General features: G+C 37.9%; 1 protein-coding gene across 11 annotated transcripts in view; it reads right to left on the bottom strand.

Annotated features, from left to right (window-relative positions):
- The window catches only part of NAV1 (neuron navigator 1), a 256,933-nt gene that overhangs the window by 24,066 nt on the left and 209,766 nt on the right, over window positions 1-23,101 (bottom strand). For all 11 annotated transcript variants that reach the window (XM_087889298.1, XM_034414207.3, XM_034414203.3 and 8 more), the window contains 6 exons: window positions 13,265-13,403; window positions 11,564-11,861; window positions 7,815-8,508; window positions 4,320-4,775; window positions 2,832-2,873; window positions 1,432-1,580 (listed from right to left, as the gene is read on the bottom strand). In XM_087889298.1, coding sequence (XP_087745424.1) covers window positions 1,432-1,580; window positions 2,832-2,873; window positions 4,320-4,775; window positions 7,815-8,508; window positions 11,564-11,861; window positions 13,265-13,403 — 1,778 coding nt within the window. The remainder of the gene's footprint in view (window positions 1-1,431; window positions 1,581-2,831; window positions 2,874-4,319; window positions 4,776-7,814; window positions 8,509-11,563; window positions 11,862-13,264; window positions 13,404-23,101) is intronic.

Raw genomic sequence — 23,101 nt, 5'->3', positions numbered from 1 at the left:
AATGTGCATCACACCTTGCATAAGATCTTTTATCTGCACCTGTGTAGTTGCATCAGTTTTACTAGTTTGACTTGGGTTGTTATGGTGATTTGGGAGAATATTTGACTCTCAGGCCTATTTAAATGTGAAATAATTTTCATTGACTAAAGCCCATTGACAGATAGTACAGACTATTCAGTACCTGTTAATAAATTCCCATTTTAAAAACTTTAAAAGAATAAATTTATTGCATCAACAATAAAATTGCAAAAGTAAAAAAAACACTATTTTTGTATTAAACTGGAGAGACAAAGAAGATGCAACGATAAATAATATGTGTACAAAGGAACCTAAGCTTATTATGTAGAATATTTCATTATCATTCTTTAAATCTTATTACCTTTATCCCTAATTGGAGAACTGAATTTGCTCAAATTTCTCAGGGGGCTCATTGCTTTTCAGTGCACATAAGAAGCAAAATAGACTTGTACCATAACTATCTATTTATTTTCATATTTTTCTCTAATGAAAAAATACCTATATTTTTCAGTTATGTTCATTTTTTCCCCTTTTTTCAACCCCCACCTCCCCACCCCATTCCCAAGAATGTGAGGCAGAACTCTGAAAAACAAATGCTTAAAACAGTGCCAAAGAATTCTACATGTGAAGCAAGAATGCTGTGTAAGATTCTGGGCTCCTGGATCAAGCTAGGAAAAGCTCCCTATACTGACTAAGCAAACCTGAAATCAAGCCTATTGATTTACTTAGATACATTATATCCCGCCCCTATTTTTTAAATGAATAACTCAAGGTGGTGAACATACCTAATACTCCTTCCTCCTCTGATTTTCCACACAACAACAATCTTGTTATTAAACACATTTATATGGCTGCCCAACTCATACACTGTGACTTTGGGTGGCTTACAACATTATTCCATATTCTTAGCTGCTTGTGTGCTCTTAGCAATTCAGTAGGCATAAACTAAAGAAACCATGATCTGTAATTTATAACAGAGAACCAGTTTGGCATAGTGGTTAAGGTACCAGGATAGAAATCAGAAGACTCTGAACCCCAGAAAACTCTTGTGTTGATGCAATAGGTTGAAAAGTCAGATATAAAAAATGTCTGGTTTAAATTTAGTTTAGTCACATGCCGAAGCTTCCAAAAGCTTGCAGGAGGAGTTGCAGAAGTCTCCATGTGAAGTTTCACCTTAATCATTGTCTCATCCAATTTCTATAGGCTATTCAAACTGTCTCTAAATTTTCTTGAACACGTTTTTCTGATAGGAGGCTATTTTTGCATTATGGGTAGGTTAGAAAGGTGCTAGAAAGAAGAAAATTAAGGAATAGAATTTGAAAAATGGCATAGCTTCTGTTGGATTATACTGATTTAGAACAACTGACCTCTAAGGTTTCCTCTTCTAAAAAAGCAAAATGAAAGGTGACTAACCAACATTTGTGAGTGGAGTTTTCCCAACCAGTGGCATGGAGAGAGCAGGAGGAGAGGGTAGCTCAGAAGCATCATCTGATTCTTGCATTCCTCCAATTGTATGTGAGTGGCGCCTTTCCTTGGTCTCTTCCTGGGGTTGGATTTGATACCTGCCAAAACCCAGAGATAGAGAGGGGATTAATGACAGAGACTGGCAGGATTTTGAAAGAAAATAATTTGAAAAATGTCACAATGATGCAGTTTAACATAATTAATTTAGCCAGTTCCTATTGCATTAGGCAGTTTTTTTTTTTTACAATTCTCTTCTTGCAAATGTATTCATTTATCACATTTTTATACCATCTGTCTCATTTAAGTGACTCAGGGCAGTTTACAATAAAAACAATTTAAAAAATAAGAAATTAATTAAAAATTAAATTAAAATCACTGCTCTATCTCTATGGGGGATTATTGAAAACTAATGGTGTAATTTTATATTCAAAGAAATCCGTTTAAAAGAATAGACTGTAATCTAAAATTATAAAATATAATTGACTACAATTGCTCAGGGAGAATCTAATAAGTCCTTAATTCTATAATTATGTTAAGGAGGCATGGCTCACAGGAAGATAATAAGCTGTTTGGTATTTTCTTATGGATGCTGGATATGTCATCATCATTATCCAAGACATCATTCTCAAAGGAAATAAATGAAAAGAGATAAATCAAGACCTAATACTAATCAATACAACGATGCTGAAATAAGCCATCAAAGGACTGGGTCACAGTGCATGCAATTATTCTAGTATATATTTGAACTCTACAACAGAAAGAAGTATTTTATATCGCTATGCACTTGTAAACTGAAGTTTTAACTTTTTTACAAAAAAATGTCTTGCTCGTTCACTTTAAAAATATTTTTTTAAAAAAACTATTTCAATAATGCAATTACATTTCAATTGTAGCTTTCAGAAAAATAACAAAAGACATGATCAGAGAAATAATCAGAATCGATCCACTGAAATCCATGAGAGTTGTTAATCATGGCTAAATTGATTCCAATGAAACTTGATGTAATCTATATCGGAATTACAGTTGGAATTGCTATATCAGATATGATCAAAAACAGAGTCAAGAAGTCAAGGCTGTAACCAGACCTCCAGTATATTGAACAGAAAAAGAGTGGACTATAATTATAAATTACCTTAGTGAATTGATTTGCTATGGCCTTCTGACTTTCCAATGCTGTAGAATCTCTTGTTTGCTGCTTAAGTAATAACTATGCAACTGGCTCTTAGTTATACAGCATTGGCATGAGATAAACTCACATTTTCTTTGATCTTTTTCCATAAGTAGAGGAAGTTAGACATTTTTTACCATTTTACTGATAATAAATAATAGTTAACACAAAGAACAATTACCTCAGTCCCTTCTTGGGTAACGTATTCCGGTCACGGTTAGAGCTGCAGGAAGAAAAATGAGCAGTAGTGCTTGTTCATTATTTGCTTAAATCCAGCTGTGGTGCCTGATAGGCAATAAACTGATTGTGAATTTTGGGGGATAGACCCAATCAGGCTTCACACAAGCCCAGAGTCTGTATTTGCACCAGCTGAGCCACTGCAACTTTGCCATGTATATAAACAAAAGAATCATAAACTAAAAATTATGGTGGGTTTTGTTCCTGCGTTGGAATGCTATAATCCTTTTTCATCTTTTCATCTCATTTTTTAATTAGGTAAAAATTCCCATAAATTGAACCTGGTGAAATGTGCTAATCAAGCACATTCCCGTTATTTGTTTGGCTGTATGGAACTAATTTGCACTTGTGGTTTCTTAGAAGCCTTTTTTTTTTTTTAACTTTCATGTCTAGCTTAAAGCCTTGGTATTCCTCAATTTATAACTGGTTGTTTAATGACATTTTGAAGATATTATGGCTTGGAAAGAATGCTCTACACTCTGTAAAATACTTCTGGCCATCATAAAATATTGCATCACTCCAGCTCCAGTCACATGATCATGATCAACCTATTTGTAGGATACTTTTTGCAAAGTGTCCTGCAATCATGTAATCACCATTTCCAATCTTCTCTGCTGGCTTCTCCAGAAAGTCAATGGGGAAGCTGGCAGGTTGCAAGCTACTGCCACCTGCCAAAGGTTTCCCCTCCCCTCCATGTGCAGAGAGGGTGAAGTGAGAAATTCTTTGTTGGGCTGCAGAAACGAAGTTTGAATCTTCAGAATCTCAGTTTGAGTTCCTTTCCACACATGGAGGGGGATGGAATTCCTGCAGAGTGCTGGAGAGATGGAGATGGCATCTTTGTGATCTCTGCCTCTTCTCTCCATTCCAATGCATGAAGTCCCTTCCATGCAAGGAGAAAAGCTGCCTGCCTTCCTTTGGAGGTAGCTCTTTTATTCTGTCCAATTAACGACCTACACAGTCGCTCAATGACTGCACCTGGAGAAACTGATGTTAGTGAGCAAAGCAGTCACATAGATTCTTTCTTAACAACCACTTTATTCTATGACTGAGATCCTAGCCCCAACTGTGGTCATAAGTTGAGGACTACCTGTAGCCTCTCAGCCAAGAACTATCCAGGTCTAATCTTGCTTCACTTTTACCAGATTAACCAATATTGGGTAAGTGGTGCCACCTACTTATGAACTTATCTATTTTTATTTGTATCCAGCCTTTTTTATTTTTATAAATAACTTCAAGGTAGTGAACACATCCAACACACCTTCCACCTCCAATTTATCCACAACAAGCGAGTTGGGCTGAGAGTGACCGGCCGAAAGTCACTCAGCTGGCTTTCATGGCTAAGGTGAAAGGTCTCTTTCTAAAAGTTCTTATGGAACACTATCATGAAAAATATTCTCCCCATAGCAAAGGTAACCCATTTCTCTTCCTTTACCTTTCCAGGTGTGTAATTCTTGGGCTCCCAGTCCAGGCCATCTCACTGGATTCTTCCTCAGCAGCAACAGGAGGCGTAGAGGCAGTGGTAGGTGCAGCAGTGCTGCCTACAGAGAAGGCATTGTGCAGGTTCATAGGCATCTGTAAGGATTCCATGCTCCTGTGCAATCCTGAAAGCTTGGAGTACATGCGGGTTTCCTTGGGAATGCTGTAGCCACCCATGAGCTCCAGGCCCTGGGAAAAGCTAGCAGAGTTAATGTTAAGGACTGGAGCAGGGCTTGGTGTGAAGCATGACGTGAGATGGGTGCCCACATTTACAGTCGCTGGGTGTGACTCTTGCAGTTTACCACTATGCATCTGATGGAGATCATTTGAAGAAGGGAGATCTAGACTGTTAGAGTTCACCTTGTCTAAGTTTGCCAAAGAAGGAGCTTTTACATAGCTTTTGGCAGCTGACCTGCAAAAGAGGAGAACAGTATTAAGGTAAAGTTTGGTATAGTGTCTGACATTGCATGCCATGATCATTTCATGTATTGTGAAAACATTATATCTAGCACAAGTACATTAAACATTTGCATATGATATAGAAAACAACAACTTTAAGCTACATTGACACTCGTATAAGAATCAAATGCATCAAATTCATTATCCTGTTGATTTGGGAATATCAGGATCATAGCTTATTTCAGTAACTGAAAAATGTTTCTTTTCAGGAGATATTCCCATTACCTCAAGTCATCCCAATGCAATCAGGACTCAAATCAGACACTGAGTAACACTTTTTTTAAATTAAAAAAAAAAGGGTTTACAAAGAAGAATTGAAACTGTTAGGCTCTACAGCAGGGCTGTCAAACTCCCGGCCAAGGGCCAGATGTGTCATGGCCACACCAGGTTTAGTGAAGTCCTGATATGTCACATGACGCTGCCGTGACGCTGTGAGTTTGACACCCCTGCTGTAGAGCAATTCTGAACATATAATCACAGGAAAACCACAGAAACCTGCTTTTTCAGTCAGGCCTTTGGTTCATCTAACTTAATACCAACACTAATTGGCAAAAGCTTGCCAGAATTTCAGGCACAAATGTATTCTATTCTTAAAGATTCTGAGAGATTACATCTTGAGTTTAAGTTGTCTACAATATTTGCTTAGCAATATATAAAATGAAATATGCACTAATTAATAGTATGGCAGATATTCTAATCGTCATATTTGCAGTTTAATAGATGCAGTGCCTAAACAATAAGGAACAGTTCTGTTTTGCAAGGAACTAAAAAGTGAAATGAAAGAATTCGTTATGTACTTGAACTATGGAATGAAAAAATAGAATATCCTATTATGGAGACTCAGTGGGCTTAAAAAATGTCACATATGCTTATGATGTATAATTGAAATTCATAAGAAAATGGTATTTCATGCTTATTAGAGCATGAAATTAGAGCTGTGGTGGCACAGTGGTTAGAATGCAGTACTGCAGGCTACTTCTGCTCACTACTGGCTGCCTGCAATTTGGCAGTTGGAATTGCTGGGAGGCTCAAGGTTGACTCAGCCTTCCATCCTTCCGAGGTCGGTAAAATGATGATTCAGATTGTTGGGGGCACTATGCTGACTCTGCAAACTGCTTTGAGAGGGCCATAAAGTACTGTGAAGCAGTATATAATTGCTATTGCTATTATTAGACCTCTAAAAATGGTTCAAAATATCAGATTTTTATGCTAAATATAGGAAATATTTATCTTGTTTTTTTTGTTGATGATACAGCATTTATTAAATTTTAGTTTTAAAAAATAAAAACTTTTTTTTAGTATTCCATAACTCTCATATTACTGTATTTTTCAGACTATAAGACACTCTGGACTATAAGATGCACCTAGCTTTTGGAGAGGAAAACAAGAAAAAAAAATCTGCCTCTGCCTCCCAGCAATTTGCCTCCTTGCAGCAAACAGCAAACAGCCTGGTCAGCTTCAGCACAGCCTGATTTATCAGGAGCAGCTGATTAGCGGTTGGATCTGCCTCCTGGAATACCACCTATCAGCTGTTCCAGGGAATTGCCACCACCCATCACTGCTGCCACCTATCACTGCCTCCGCACACCCCATTTACGGCCTCTGGGTGTCCCATTTTCGGCCTCCACATGTCCCATTTTTGGCCCATTCCAGGTGGTGGGAATAGGCGGTGGCAATCCCCACCACCTGGAACGGGCTGAAAATGGGGCATGTGGAGGACGAAAATGGGGTGTGCGGAGGCAGAAAAAGGGATGCACAGAGGCTGAAAAGGGGACGCACGGAGGCTGAAAAAGGGACACGTGAAGGAGGTGATAGGCGGCAGCAGCAATGGGCGGTGACAGCGGCAATGGCCGATGGTGATCTCCGCAGCTTGGAACAGCTGATAGGCAGTATTCCGGGAGGCAAATCCAACTGCCAATCAGCTGCTCATGCTAAATCAGGCTGTGCTGAAGCTGACCAGGCTGTTTGCTATTTGCTGTAAGGAGGCAAATTGCTGGGAGGCAGAGGCCAAAGGGTGGGGGCTAGTGGGTGGGCGGGGCTTCAGCAACATTCGCTATATAAGACACACAGACATTTCCACCCACTTTTGGGGGGGGGGAAGTGTGTCTTATACACCCAAAAATACGGTACTCACTTGTAATCAGAATTCCAAGATTCTTTTTATATTTGCCAAGTTAGATATTCTCTCTATATAAATGCATTTAATTTTTTTAAATGCATTTAAATGAAAAAAATCACCATTATATCTCATTGCATTATTTTTGGTCCTATGGTGACTCTTACTGAGTTTGCTCATAATTTTGTTTGATCAAGAATATTAAAATATAGTTTCTCAGTTTTATGAGGTCCTCAGAGTTTGAGGATCTCTGCAAAGTTCCTCAAACTCTTTATACAAATCATTTATGTAAGTATTAAAAACAACCAAATTCTATTAAATTTCACTTGACATCTTAATCTCATTTCATGAAAAACAACTAATGAGAAATTTTTAGAATTTAGAAACCGACCCAGATTCGATCTTGCAATCTTTAAATGCTTGTTCAGGGAATCTATGGATCCACCTAACAGAATGCCACCTAGCTCATATTTATCATGCTTTATCAAAATATCATATGTATTTTGTCTGAGTCATGGCACTTTGTTCTAGTCATGGCACTCCAGACTCCACCATTTTATTCCCACAGCATTCTTGAATTAGAAAAAAACACAAAATAAAGCACTGATCGAAATGTATCCCCCCTAGTAACTAAATAACAAAAGTAAGCTCACCTTGTCTCCAATATGGACAGGAAAGAGTTACTGTGACTGGAAGACTATGAACTACAGAGTACTATCCAAGAACAGAAGGAATTATTCACTTGTCTTCATATTTATAATTGCCTTTACAAGCATAAATAATTGTACAGCTATAATTAATTGCAATTATGTAATTGCTCTTACATAAATAATTGTGAACTGAAGCATCTTATTTTTTCAAAACCGCTGTTCCTACCTGAGTGGTGTTGGCGGCAGCTCAGCCTCTTTTGCAGGGATCTGGTGGCCACTTGGAGCTTTTGGGGTGCTTTCAGGGGAGCCCATGCTCTTGAGTGAGACAGAGTCAGAGTCTAGTGCCACTGCTTTGGCTTTGGCCTTCTCCTTCTCCCTGTCAGTCTGATTCACTGGCCCTGGAGTGCTCCTACTTGCCCCTATTTTAGAGGGTTCCTTGAGGCGTGAAACAGAAATACCCCCCTTGGCACTGAGGAGGCTGGGATCAATGTTGCTGCTGACAGGACGTGGGCCACTTCGTCCTCCAGTGACACTCATGGAGCTAGATTTGGCAGGGCGTGGCAGGCTCCGGTACTGGATGTTGGTACGGGCCCCTGGCGCCATAAACCCAGGCTCCCCTGCATTGGAGACATCCAAGCTGGTTTTCCTGCCATTGACGGGTTTCACAGGGATACTGGAGTTCTTCTGGATCTTGCCAAGTGTAGCTGAGCCACCAGCTTGCATCACTGTAGCAGTACCCGTTGCAGGAGGGGGTTTCTTGTTGTAACCAAAGGAGCCAGCCGTGGTGGTTCGTGTAAGCCCAGAGGGAGGCTTCTTGGCATCTGAAAGCCGATCTCGGCCAGCATCAGAAGATGAACGTTGCAGGCCAGCATTTTTCACAAACAGTTTGTTTTTGTCTGTTGCTTTTGCTTCAGGCTTACCTGAGAGAGGGAAGAACTGATCAGGAAACAACATTTGGAATAGATACTGGAAAAGGTGTCTTTACACAGATCTTTGGATAATAAAAAGAAGTTATTTCTATTTTATTAGAAATCTTATTATTACATATTATACATACATACATACATACATACATACATACATACATACATAGGGGTGTGTGTGTGTGTGTGTGTGTGTGTGTGTGTGTGTGTGTGTGTGTGTATATATATATATATATATATATATATATATATATATATATATATATATATATATATATATATATATATATATATATGTAGGTCTTTGGTTATTCGGGTCTTCTCCCACGTAAAATTGGAAGTGTCTTGGCGACGTTTCGACGAAGTCTCATTCGTCATCTTCAGGCTGGTGTTCTCGGCTTCGTGCTTCCAGGAGCAATGTGAGATCGCAGCTGTCTCTTCCTTTTAACTGCTAGTGGAGGTGTGAGCTGATTGGGTGGGAACTTGGCTGTGTTCTGATTGGGTGGAGGTGTGTTCTGATTGGTTAGGGGCTTGGCTGTGCTCTGATTGGCTGGGGTTGTGTTCTGTTTGGGTGGGGGCTTGGTTGTGCTCAGCTTAGTCTGAGTTGCAGGGGGATTTGAGCTGGTGAGCTGCGTTGTTGTTGTTTGGCTTCGTGTTTGTGGCCGTGCGAGCTCTTCATGGTGGGTGTCAGTCTGCTTCATGTATGGATTGGAGGGGTTTAAAGTGGCTAATGATGCAGCTGCGGTCTGGCTTCTGGTCACATATATATATTTGTTTTCGTAGATTTTCACGGGTAGAGTTATGCAAGTCTTGGCGTATTCGGGTCTTTTCCTGTGTAAGATTGAGAGTAGCTGAAGGCTTTGCTTGCACAGGCACGAAGCCGAAGGCACCAGCCTGAAGATGACGAGTGGCACCTTGTCGAAACGTTGCTAAGATACTCTCAATCTTACATGGGAAAAGACCCGAATACGCCAAGACTTGCATACACACATACACACACACACACACATGTATGTTTGTGTATATCTATCTATCTATCTATCTATCTATCTATCTATCTATCTATCTATCTATCTATCTATCTTTTTGTTATTTTTACAAATAACTCAAGGCGGCAAACATATCCAACACACCTTCCTCCTCCTATTTCTCCCACAACAACTCTGTGAGATGGGTTGGGCTGAGAGAGAGTGACTGGCCCAAGATCACCCAGCGGGCTTTCTTGTCATGGTCAAGATGGAACTTGAATTCATTGTCTTTTGCTTTCTAGCCAGGTGCCTTAACTACTAGACCAAACTTACCTTTAGCTTGAGTCAAATTTTGCCCATTGGGCCTCCCTCCAGATAGCCAAAACCTGTTTCTGTCCCTTTCCATTCCCCAAGCCCCATTCCACAATACGAACTTAATCCATTCCCATAATCATGGCAGGTCATCAAAAAACCTGATATATTGTAGTTGCCTCATTGGAAACTTATTGCCTTGAAATGCTGGGTGCAATGTGATACAACAGTTCTCCCGGAATGTCAGGATATGTTCTTATTTGTGTATATGTGTGTGTATACTAACTACAAGGCACAAAAGAAGAGATGAGGTTATAATAGCCTTAATATTCAACCAGAAAACAAATACTAGATTAATTTTGTAAATTTTTTGCCTCAAAAAGAAAAAAAAAATAGATGTTTGCCACGCTAGTCCAGTCTAATTGCTAAGCTCCTTTCCTTTGGGTGGAAGATAAATAATTTACTCAAATTGGACATTTTGGAGTTTTGGGTATCATATATGACAATGGTGAAATCCTATTTTTTTTACTACTGGTTCTGTGGGCATGGCTTGGTGGGCGTGGTATGACTTGGTGAGCGTGGCAGGGGAGGATACTGCAAAATCCCCATTCCCTCCCCACTCCTGGGGGAAGGATATTGCAAAATCTCCATCCCCACTCCACTTTAGGGCCAGCCAGAAGTGGCATTGCCGGTTCTCCGAACTGCACAAAATTTCCACTACCTGTTCTCCAGAACCTGTCAGAACCTGCTGGATTTCACCCCTGATATATGAGCTTGAAAGCACTTAGATAGAAAAGGTATAGTGTAAGTTTTTTCCAATTAACAATGTCTTGTTGATAATTCACCTCTTTTATCTCCTACAAAAACCATAAAAAACCATGGTCTATACTGTAAACATATAGCGTATTTAGATATGAGCATACAGCTAATAGAAAGGAAAGGTGTTGCCACATTTGTCTACAAGTATCAATTATTTGTGATTTAGTTTGGTGAAGTGGTTAAAACATCAGGCTAGAAACTGAGAAATTGTGAGTTTTAGTCCTCCCACAGGCAGAAAGCCGGCTGGGTGACCTGCAGCTAGTCACCTTCTCTCTTTCCTAGGAAGGACGCAATGCAAACCACTTCTGAAAAATCTTGCCGAGAAAACTGCAAGGACTTGTCCAGGCAGTTTCCGAGAATTGGACACATCTGAATGGGAAAAAATACTCAGTTGTAGTAATTGTTGTAATTGCAACATTTTTGCTCAGAATAGCTTTCATCATCCATCCCTTGGATTTCTACTGCTCTAATCCTTCAACCATAATACTCAGTTGCCATGCTGCCTAAAAGATAATAAGGGATAGAAGGTTACAGTATGCAGTAAGAAGGTGGATTCCCAGGAAAAGGAGTGTGTGAGAAAGAGGATGAAAACAGCCCAACTCTCATAATTTACAGACTATATTGTAAATGCAAACAGTACTGTAAAGTGCTTAGTTTGGCAAGATTCCGTCTACAGATGTGACAAAAGAACTAAGCTTGGTTATTTTTTATTTGAAGTTTGACTTAGTCTGAAACATCTGAAGAGCACCAAATTGGGAGGTAGCTGGTTTAAAAGTTCCTAATAATAATAAAACAACATAACTGAATGGTTACTGGGGAACAATGGTAGATTCAATAAAATATTTCTGGCCTTATTAGTGCCCTAGAAATAGTCATGCACTCCTGCTTGGATTCTGCAGACAGCTGGGAAGCAAATAAAAAGTGTAACAGTATAATTTCAATGACAATCTCACCTGCCACTTTCAGAGTCTGGGCTGTGTGAGTAATGGGGGAGGTCACTGCCACAGGTGGTGTCTTGCCCTTCTTCAAGGATCCTGGTGGGCCCAAACTAACAGGCTTTTTCAGCTCCCCACCTTTCGCAGGAGCTTCATCACAGCTTTCAGAACGTTCCCGACGCCACTTGGAGGAACTGTGCTCCATTTTCAGGCTCCCGCTGTCATAATCCATCTTCTTCTGGGTCTTCTCCTCTGGTTCACCATACCAGTTCAGACCACTCTCTGCCAATGACCGTTTCTCAGAATCTGTGCGTAGCTGCAGGGCAGAAAAAAGTGTCAAATGGACATTTCAGTCTTTCCTTCTGTGATACTCCCCAAGTTTACACACTCATCCGTCTGGTTCAGAAATATTATGACTTGGTGGCAATAAGTCATGGGCCCTCGCTCCTATATTTCTAAATAATCCTTTTCACAGTGGGCATGCCAGAGGATTGCCTGCATTTAAAGCACATATTTCACTGCTCAGCTGCAGCCTTTATACCATCAAAGCCTCTAAAGCCTTTGAAAGCACTGATTTGAAGAAAGAGGTCTGCAGAGGTCTTGTTTTGAAAGGCATATAGGCCCCTCATGCATTGTAAGACAGAATTCAGAGCAAGCACTTAGTATTTGCCAGCTTTATGTTCAACAAATTAGATGAACGTAGACAGAATGGTCAGTGTGGCCTACATCATGCATGGTTAATATTAATCTTAATGATTTTAATGCAACTACTGTAACTGTAATTAGATTTAGATCCAATCCAGTATTTTAAGAAAAGATGCACAGATGAAAGAATAATTTTTAAAAAATCCCCCCCAAAATTATTTCACAACAAATTAAACTTTTTCAATGGCAGCTATGTTAACAGTAACAATGAAAGAAATTAAAGACCAATGAATTCTGGGGGGGGAAATGATTTTGCAAATAATAAGCCAAGAAAATGTATACTGTGAGGAAAGAAAAAAAGGGGAAATGATATTGAAGTTAGAAAATGGAAATACTGTAATAACAACAATAGTACTAATTAATACTGCTTCAAATTATATAAAGGAGAAGAAATTCCCCTGGCAAAGAGTGGTGAATATTCGAAGAAACAAAATTTACCAAAGATCCCGGAAAAACAGAAACAATTAACAATTGACATATTACAATAAGGAATTTTGTGAAGCTATAAAAAAGGGCAAAATTGGGAAAGACCAGGCAGTTTACCAGCTTCTTATTATAAACATTTTGAATATGAATCATTACAATTATTGCAAAACTCTATGAATTCTATTTTGCAAACTGGAAACATACCACATAGTTGGATGTAGGCCAATACAGCAGTAATATCTAAAGAAGCTCGACTTGACTTCACCAAAAATCATTACTTGATATCATTATTGAATAATGATTTTAAAGTATTTACAACGATTTTAGCTGAAAGAATGAAGATGGTTTTATAGGACTTTATTCATGAAAATCATTGGAACAACATAATGTTGCTTTTCAAAAGTACTTTCAAAAGCCCTTTTGTGAGGCAGACGGTTAAGAAGATAGATAGATAGATAGATAGATAGATAGATAGATAGATAGATAGATAGATAGATAGATAGATAGATAGATAGATAGATAGGCAGGCAGGCAGGCAGGCAGGCAGGCAGGCAGGCAGGCAGGCCCCATAATTTTTGGTCTACCTACCGCTATGGCAGAGTTCCTACGGGAAGCCGTGGGGGTGGAAGGCAGGGAATTGAGCGAAGAACTAGCATTGAATTCTTCTGAACTGAGATTGTCTGAGGCATCACTGAGGCCACTGCTAATGGAACTACTTTCATCCCAACTGTAAGTCAGAGAAAAGATAAATGATTAGCAACATTTAGCACAGAGGTACTGCTATATAATCAAATGCATCTGCCCCACTCAATAACGTCCTGGAAGAGAAAACAAGGAGTAACAACTAACAGTTGCAAAATAATAAATTGATCTACAAACAGGATGTTCCATCCTACTTCCTGAAACAAAAGCAAAGATAAAGTGGTAAGATTGGACTATAACTGTTTAGTTTAATTAAAAACACCCAGTATGAGCCAAATCTTACTAATTAGTCCAAAGAAAAAGTTGCCAAAGATATTGAATGTCCCAGGCCAAAGAGCTCGTGCTCTGGATCAGCTGTGCTTCACCTGGTCCTTTCACGAATATTGGATTTCAGTTCCAATCATTCCCAGCCGCCAAATATTATAATGAGTTGGGATTATAGGAATTAGTCCAACACATCTGGAAGGCATGACACTAAGGAAGGCCATTCCAGACTATTTTATTTATAGATTGGACTTTAGCATTCCTTTATTAATTTAGCTAACCAAGGTAGGCCAAACAATGCTAAGTGGCTTGCTAGTTTCCATTATTTCCACTGTTCATCTAGGAGGCGCAAAGATTATTCAAAATGCCAACTCATGCTATGTGTGTGTGTGTCTACACACACACACACAAAGTAATAAGGCAAATTTAATCTGGTTTGATTACATTGCAATAATTATCATTGCAATTTAATCACTAATGCAGATGGAAAACATTGAGAAATCCTATCTAAAAATGAGGAATGGCAAGTGGGAGGAAGATGATGAGGAACTATTGCCAATCTTTCCGCATGGGACAAGGAGTTCATGAACACCCTGAACAGGAAGAAGCTTCTTTCCAGCTCAGAGAGGCTGACAGGAGCAGGTGCTTGGGGGGAAGGAAAAGCAATGTGTCTGTTTGTTTATCTCACTAAAAGGCTTCATTCATCTCTTCTGGTGTTTTACACATTAAACTCCAAGCTGATTAGCCCAGATGCATTCAAATAACTACCCATGTCTGAGCTTCTCTTTAAAAAGGCAAGCTTTCCAAACATGCCCATGTGTCCTGTATGAAAAGGGCTAATTAACAAAGGGGTTAATTACTTGGTTATGGGTCTATATTTAACATACAATATTGAGAGAAAAAATAACAACCTGATCACCTTAAACAGCACACTTTTTATGTATGAATGAAACTATCACACGTCCAAATATCTTCACGAACAACTTTGAATTGCACTTCTCAATCATTATGTTCAGCTCTCTGTTCAACCATTCAACAGATGGTGAATGCTTGAGGCTGGGAGGATATTTCTAAATCAGGAGACAGTGTAATGATTTGTTTTCATTTTTTTTTAAATTAGCAAACAACTTACAAACAGAACAAAAGGAAAACAATCCCACCATTTACAAAGAACAAGTGTGGTAAAATGTTGTTCCAGATGTTTTTGAAATTTACTGTCATATAACATGCTCAATAAAGTCCACTAATTACCTTGTTTATGGGAAATAAAATTTACTGATTCAATTTTATTTTACAGTGAAACCTTGACTTAGCAGTCCTTAATACATTGGACTTCGAATGCAATAGATGAGATTCTGACTGTATTTGCATCATTTTATATCATGTGTCTATTTCCATTACAATCCAAAAAGTACACCTTGATGCAAATGACGTAGATTATGTCATTTGCATGATGACAGGATAGATATAAACTGTAATTAGTTTTGCTTAGTTTTAACTTTTAGTTATGAAGTAAAACTATAGCTTAATTTAATCTGTTAACATAGTTGTACTGTATAAACTAAAGTTTTTAGCTAAATATTTTGTAGGAAATAGCCATTAAAGCTTATTCAACAAAACATGGTTAAACAGACTTAACTTTAATGTAATATATCATGGATGTCAAATTTGCCATGTCATGATGTCATGTGACGTAGTGCGACATTTTTTGCCTTTGTGAAACTGAGGTGGGTGTGGCCTGTGCGTGACACATCCAGCCTGCGGGCCGCCAGTTTGATACCCTTGTAATATGAACTCAACTTGTGATTTGGGAACTGCATGAAAATAGAGGTAGCTTCTCAAATTGGTGCATATCCCACTCTTAGAAACTAATAACTACCATTTCTCACCATGATTTAGTCTTAAATGTGTTCAGTTAAAATATATGCTTTATGTACATTGATTATTATTAGTGAATCAAATTTGCATTATACAGAATCATCACAAAAATGTCTTGGGTGTGTTAATGGGGATTCTTCTGTTGAGCTGTATTATGCCAATAAGGATAAAAGGATTAACAGAGGTTTAACTCTTTTGTCCAACTGTTGGCATAAAGTTGAGGTCCTAAAATATCACTGTAAAAATGGGGGTCATTCTAGATTAATTTTACTTCCCTCTCTCCAATCACGTAGTGGGTAGAAGTTGGGAGAAGAAGGATGAGGAGTGAGTAAGCCTCTAAGAAATGCCAACACTGATTAGGCAAGTGCAAAATTGATAAAATATTGTTTTGCTTTAACAATTTAAAAAGGAACAGGAAGTGATAATCTATCAGACATATGGCAGCTTGGAAGCCATCAAAGATGGTCATTTCTGATTGACTAGGGCATCTCAAAGTGCATAGGGCAATTTTCTCTGAGATAATAGGCAACTGGTTCAGCTACATCATACAACACTACTTAGAAGCTCTAGGTCAGACAGAAATTCAGTAGATAAAGAATTGCCCATAACTGACTGTATCTGTGCCCTGGGGGAAGCTGTACCAATAATTTGTAGTTCACTTAGCTATTGCTATAAACATTGTGTTTCAAAATTTAAACAGACATATGCAACCATAGCTGACATAGGGGGAGAGAAGAGAGTCGAAATAACTTTTAACAATTCATGGATAGTACAGAATAAAATATCAAACAAACCCATTTGGCTAAGAATTCAACCTTTCTCTTCACTCACAGATCCCAACTATACAAACCTATTTTGTTTTCTACGTTTTTTCCCAAGGATTAAAAAAAAAATAGTCCAAGAGTAACTGGGGAATTGGCTATAAATATTTTGCTACAGAATTTGTCCTCCAGAAACATAACATGTGATGGTGAGAGGACTAGCTGGAATAACATCTCCTTAACATGGCACTTCTGCTTTATACAGAAAAATAATAATAATAAAGATTATTGTTCCATAGATCTTTCTGTGTTTCTCTTGTAGTTATCAGATCATTCCTGCTTCTGTCTGACCTTATTTTGGAATGGGGTTTCAGCTAGGGAAGTTGGCACAACCTAATCTTTAAACATCTGATGCAAACTGTACCACCTGGATTAACATGCATATTTTTATTTGGGAAGATTTCACACTTCCCCAAAGCTTCCTGTGCACAAATGTTATCAAACTGTGAATAAAACTGTCTACATAAATTATGCCTAAAATAATTGAGAATACAGTACTAGCTGTAGGTTGTGCTTAAATATAAACTGGTGTAGATTTTTTAAAATCATAGATTTTAAATTGATCATAGATTAGAGACTGTTGTCAATATCCATGAAATAAATGTTTATTCACATTGGAAGAGATAAAAACCGGGACCTGACTAAAGCTTCATCTTTTAATCGTTGACTGAGCCATCCAATTGTAGTTCAAAATATTCATGCTTATTTGCAAGGACTTATCCCTAGATGCCACTTTGACTCTCTTCCTCAGGCAACAAATGAGTCTTGCTCATGATTATGATGCAGTGAGTTAAAACAGCTGAGCAGTAGGGACTAGGACTGAAGTGGTAGACACAGCAATAGATTTCATTTACTTGTAAATTCTTTCATGCTTTATAGCCAAATGAAGTCAGTATTTTAATAAATACTCAGTATAGAAAATAAGGGGTACATTCTGAAAATTAAACAATCTGTAGGCCTCCTTTAATCCAGATTATCATGAAAAAAAATCCTAGGGAGATCATCCCTAACCAAAATAAACTCTGACACATATGTTCTGTAGCTCTCTAACACAGTGTTCCCCAACCCCCGGCCAGAAAATGGTACCAGGCGGTGGCCCATCGTGCAAGTGGCTGGCGAGCTCGCAAAGCTTCATTTGCACGTGTGGAACCTAGGTTGCACATACAAAACCATCCCTACTTCCTGCCGCCACTGCTGCTGCTGATCCATATAGCCAGAAAGGTTAGGGACTGCTGCTCTAACAGGCATCATTGCTAAATTACATAGCTGGGCAAATTTACTCTATCCCAATTTTTAAAGCTTTATTCTCAGAGTTATAGGCCCTACCATAAAAACGATTTAATATTATATATCAAGGATTTTAACTTTTTTCCATTTATAATTTATGAAGTGACTTATCTATAAATAATTTTTTGCAATAATTATTTTTGATTATTTGAGTTTTATTCAGCTGGGTGGGTCCATGTGCCCATCAATTAAACAATGTCATCTTGCAGGATGCAACAAGCATTTCTACTCTCCTGCAATTCCTGTCCTCTTCTTCCAGAAATTGGTGTGGCCTACCCTTAGGACATTCAGAAGACTACTTTACACCTGGTTATTCTCTTGGGACTCAGGGCAGGGTGATTGTAGAGCTCCCTTTTGTTCTTGTTTTGTTTTAGTCTTGTTCTGAATACTACATACATACATACATACACACATACATACTACCCTAGCTGTAAGTATTTAGGAGTTCATGAATCAATCAATCAATCAATAAATAGTAATTTAAAAAAAATACTTAATAAATGAGAGATTTGAGCCCTTCCTCACACTTTTATTATATATTCTGTTTTGTATTACACTGGGTTATACAACCCAGTCCATAATCTCTTAACAAAACCAGGTGTCAGTCCTAAAACACATGAATACATGGTTATAAAGAAACTCTTAATACTTAATATATAATGGCAGGAATGACTTTCAACAAAACTTGATCTAGGAACTTTTGTTAAATTGGCTCTGTGGTTTTCTCATACTTCAGCTTCTGTAATGTAATTAATGGAAGAGAATCTTGTTGATAATACCCTAGCAGACCATGTGTAAAAGCCCATCTTTTAATCTGTCAATCAAGTCACCTCAAGTAAAGAATGCTGCTCAGTCACTGCATTGATCTAAAGCTTTAGGCTAGAATGGCAGCTACCACTTATGCCCAAAGTCCATCTTCACAGCAACCCATGGAATAAACTCCTTCCAACAGAATAAGCAGCGCCTGTTTTCAGGTCACTGCTTCACTAGGTCAATAATAGCCCGGAAAACATTTTAACAAGTCTAGAAGAGGTATTGGGCATAATAATGATAGAGGGATTTGAGCACAATTTTCCTGAATAGTAAAGGATAAGGAAAAGAAGATTATAAACTACAAGTTATTCCCTCTTTAGTACTTTAATGTGAGGAACAATGTCAAACAATGCCATGAGAAATCCCATGGCTGCAGGCCAATTTAGGAAGTTAGAGACGGAAGGGAATGCCAAACCACAGCTTCTGGCTCCCAAAAATAGATGTAGTCATGTAGCCACTAAAGTAAAATAGATGACACACCTAGCAACCCTGGTTGAAACCCTGGTTAAGCAACACTGGATGTCACAGGGACTTGGATGGGACACTATTAAAAAAGACCAAGCTAGAATGTGAGGAGGGAAAAAACACAAAAGAAGACAAGTCATCCTGTGTTTTTGTCCATGAAGTCAAGCTCAACTCAAAAGAAACTTTAATTTACTTGGAAAAAACACTGAAGCTCCAGGGTTAATACTCAACAATGAGAAAAAAAAATCAGGATTATATTAGTTCTACAGTCCTAGTCCTAAACAGTAATTTCCATTTATAGTATATTCCTATACTGTACATGTCTGATATGCTAGAATTTGCTCTGAATAGCCCTATGAATAATTGAGGAACGCACACACACATTCTTTCAGTATAATCAGAATAATATTCTCCTAGTATAAAAAATAAACAAAAAGGTGCTAAATATTACTACTAGGTAACATCATATTTCCAAATGTTTAAATCTCTTGTTTAGTACCTAATAGGTACGTAGGACAGCTGAGAAAACTCTATTCTTTTGATGAAAGAGATATCAGAAGAAGCAAGTCTGACTATATAAAATCCATCCCCTTTAAATTAAAACAACAAAATAACCCAAAATATATTAAAATAATTTCATCCTCCGTTTGGCTGTGATGTAGTCTGTGCTGGTTCTGGAGGGAGAGAAGTCGTATCATTTGATGACCTATGTTGTTATGCACTCTCCCTCACCATAGTCAGATAAAAAGTGGGGCTGTCAGGCAGCCAGCTTGGATAGTCAGTTGAACAGTATACTATTTGTATCTGAATCAACAACTGCATGAACATATGGAGGGGATGACCCTCTGTCCACTGGGAAAATCACCAACACTAACAAGTCTTCCAGTTTGTGAAGGTCCTTGTTTTCAAACTCAGCTTGTTTGGAGCAAAGAAAGACAGTGGCGGTAGAGGTTACAAAACAGGGTGAAAAGGACAGAACAAAAATATGCCTTTGTGGTTCAAAAGACCAGCTAGCTGTTGCTTAAAACAGGAATTAGCTTTGCGTGTCTTGGGACCAGATTTGTTAGGTGTTAGATTTCCAGTGACGTCCACAAAAGTGGAGATCAGTCAATACAAACTTTGTAGCTCATGTTTACAATTAATTCTAACATATAATTTACACTCATTTTAAGAATTATAGGTCTTATAAATCAGTGTTTTTCAAACTAGGCAACTTTAAGATGTGTGGATTCCAAGTTTAGAATTCTCTAGCCAGCTGAAAAATACTGTTATATATTGACTCTATAGATATTAGTAGAGTCACTATTTATGCCATATAATGCTATTTACAGTATATTTAAAAAGCATTCAGGAATAATAGGGATGCTTTATCTTAGTGGTACAACTAACTGCCACAAAAGAAATCATTTCTATTTGCTATTTCTTCTTCTGAGGGCTCTGAAAGCTGTTTATTTTCTTAACTAGATTGAGCTTCTTTGGGACCAGAATTTAGTAAGGTAGTTTCAGGTGTCTGAGAAACCAGCAACTCACATGCTGCTTTCACACATGCATTCTAATCATTGTTCATCACCATCAAAATGGAATTATCACAGCACATACTGATACAAAATAGTTCCCCCTCCACTTTTTAAAAATAAACATTTTCTTTTAGATGGAAAAGGGATATATATAATTCTTATTTATGCACAAACTACAATATAACATGGGAAAAACTAAGAATATATTATCCACAATCTTATTGAATATGGAATTACATTGAGAATATTAGCCTAAACAAGGTAAAAAACTGGACTCAACTGAAAATATTTTTATGCTTTCAGGGACTGATTCTCTTCAGAAATTTAATGAAGATTAAGAAAACAAAGGTTTAATATGGCCATCTCTCAGTGTCCAAAACTGATCCAAGGAGCAAAATGCAAGTCCTTTTCTCTTAGAGACCAAACTGAAATCAGAAAGGAAAATGGGAGAGGAGATAAAAGATTAGGTTAACCATGGGTGGTAAAACAAGGGATTGGCAGTTATTTATTTAGAAGGATGGACAATGGTTCTCTAATTTCTGTTCCCTACAGATGCCTTCAAAAAATGAAGGCTCCTTTTTGCTGTGATCTGCACTAAAGGAAATCTATGTATCATCTCCAACAGCTGAAAGCATTCAGACTAAGATGACATCTCATCTCTGTAAGGGGCTGAAATTCATTAGAGTTTGCAGTAGTTATGCCTGGCCTTAAGCCATACATAACTGTGGTTTGTGCTTAAACTCTATTTAAATTGACTCATTGATGCTCCTGAACATAACAACATTGAGAAAATTTGTTTTAAGCACCACATCAAATTCTGGAGGGCTGCATACAAGGCAGTGAATTGAGAAGGATCAAAAGGTTTGGCAGGTTGAAAGCCAGAGGTACTAACTAGGATTCTAAAGACAAGATGTGGCTCTTAACAAGCACTCAAGTTATTTTGGCAACTCATCATGGAGTACAAAACTCCTTTTCTGTCTTGTTTGCATCCTTCATTTGACCTCACAATCACTCCAATGAGGGGGAGTCAGCCGTCTACTCATTACATGTCTGTAGTTTGAAGCAGTTCTAAATAAGCCAAGTTAATCTAGCCAACAAATCCCGTGGCTGCAAGGAGAGATAATAAACCTCATGAAAAAAAAGAGTTTATGGGTGAGAGCAAGCAAAGGGGGATGTGAGAACTAATTTCCTGAGTGGCAAGAACTCCAAAGATTAACCTCCATTGCTGCGAGGAATCTATGTTTAGACATGGTGAATTGTTAGGTCTTTGGTAAAACTTCTCCAGTTCTTAACTCCCTAAAGCTTTCTACAATTTGCATAAACATGCAGGATTTGATACAGTACAGTTTTCATTTAACAAAAACAAAGCAAAGCAAAACAACAAAATCCCAAAACCTCTTTCACAGAAAGGGGAAAATGCTAAATATAAGATTTTCTAGAAGGCTGGGGACATTTTATCAATATGACCATCTATTGTACTTGTGTATTATTCTTGTCTTCTTAGCTATCGGGTCCTGTGGATGGGAAATGCAGACTCAGGGGCATCACATTTTATTTAATATGACCGTAAGGATTTCTTTTTCCTGTGCTGAGTGAATCCAGATGGCTAAGGAATTAGAAAAAGCCAAGACTTGATATGTGGCCCTGTATCTTTCCTTATGTTAATCCTAAATATAATTCTCATGGCAGCTTAACCCCACCTCCCAAAAAAAGGACACATTACACAGTCCATGTAAATTTAGAACAGATCAAATCTGTTTTTAATTTAATTTAATTTATCTTAAAAATATACCTTACCCCTCAATATTTCTACTCCATGGACAGCTAACAAGTAATAACAATAAACTGAAAAAAGAACCAGTTGACAACATCAACTGAAAACATATTTTAAAAGTAGATACTGTACAGTAAAAACAACAACAGAAAATAAATTAAAAATCAGTTTTAAATGCCCAGAAAAAATAAAACCCTAACCATCAAGAACAAATAAGACAAAAGAGCAAGCTCCGGAGATTTGCTGAATATAAAAATATGAAAGATGGAATGTCTCAAGTGAAACATTTTTCTGAAAAAATCTCATGGTGGAGATTGCATTTATTCAAGTTTTGCAAGGAAGTCAAAGGATCTTCTATTTTTCTTTCACTTTACAAAATTCAGTATCCTAACAGCACCATTGGGTACATTGAAGAGCAGAGGCCTCCTTTTAGCAATAGACTTATATACTGCTCCATAGTGCTTTACAGCACCCTCTGAGCGGTTTACAAATGTCAGCATATTGTCACCAACAATATAGATCCTCGTTTTACTGACCTCGGAAGGATGGAAGGTTGAATCAACCTTGAGTAAGTCAGGATTGAACTCCTGACAGTAGGCAGAGTTAGCCCTGCAATATTGCATTCTAACCATTGTGCCACCATGCACCTTCTTCACACTTCATAAATAGACATATTTATGAAATAGACACAAACATTTGCTGGATATGAAATCTGATTCCATAAACAAATTGTTACATGGAATAATCATACTTTGATCAGTTTACCTAATATGACAGACAGGACTGTATAGAATGATGACCATCCTTTAGAGACCAAGTATAAGGATTCCAGGATGGAATTTATACATTGTGTAAGGCTCTTTTAACTATGATTTATAAAAGATTCACACCTTTAGACCAACAT

This window comes from Pantherophis guttatus, chromosome 3 (genome assembly GCF_059756535.1).
Source record: "Pantherophis guttatus breed Tessera chromosome 3, ASM5975653v1, whole genome shotgun sequence".
Lineage (NCBI taxonomy): Eukaryota > Metazoa > Chordata > Lepidosauria > Squamata > Colubridae > Pantherophis > Pantherophis guttatus.
This window is presented reverse-complemented; position numbering and strand designations above follow the sequence as displayed.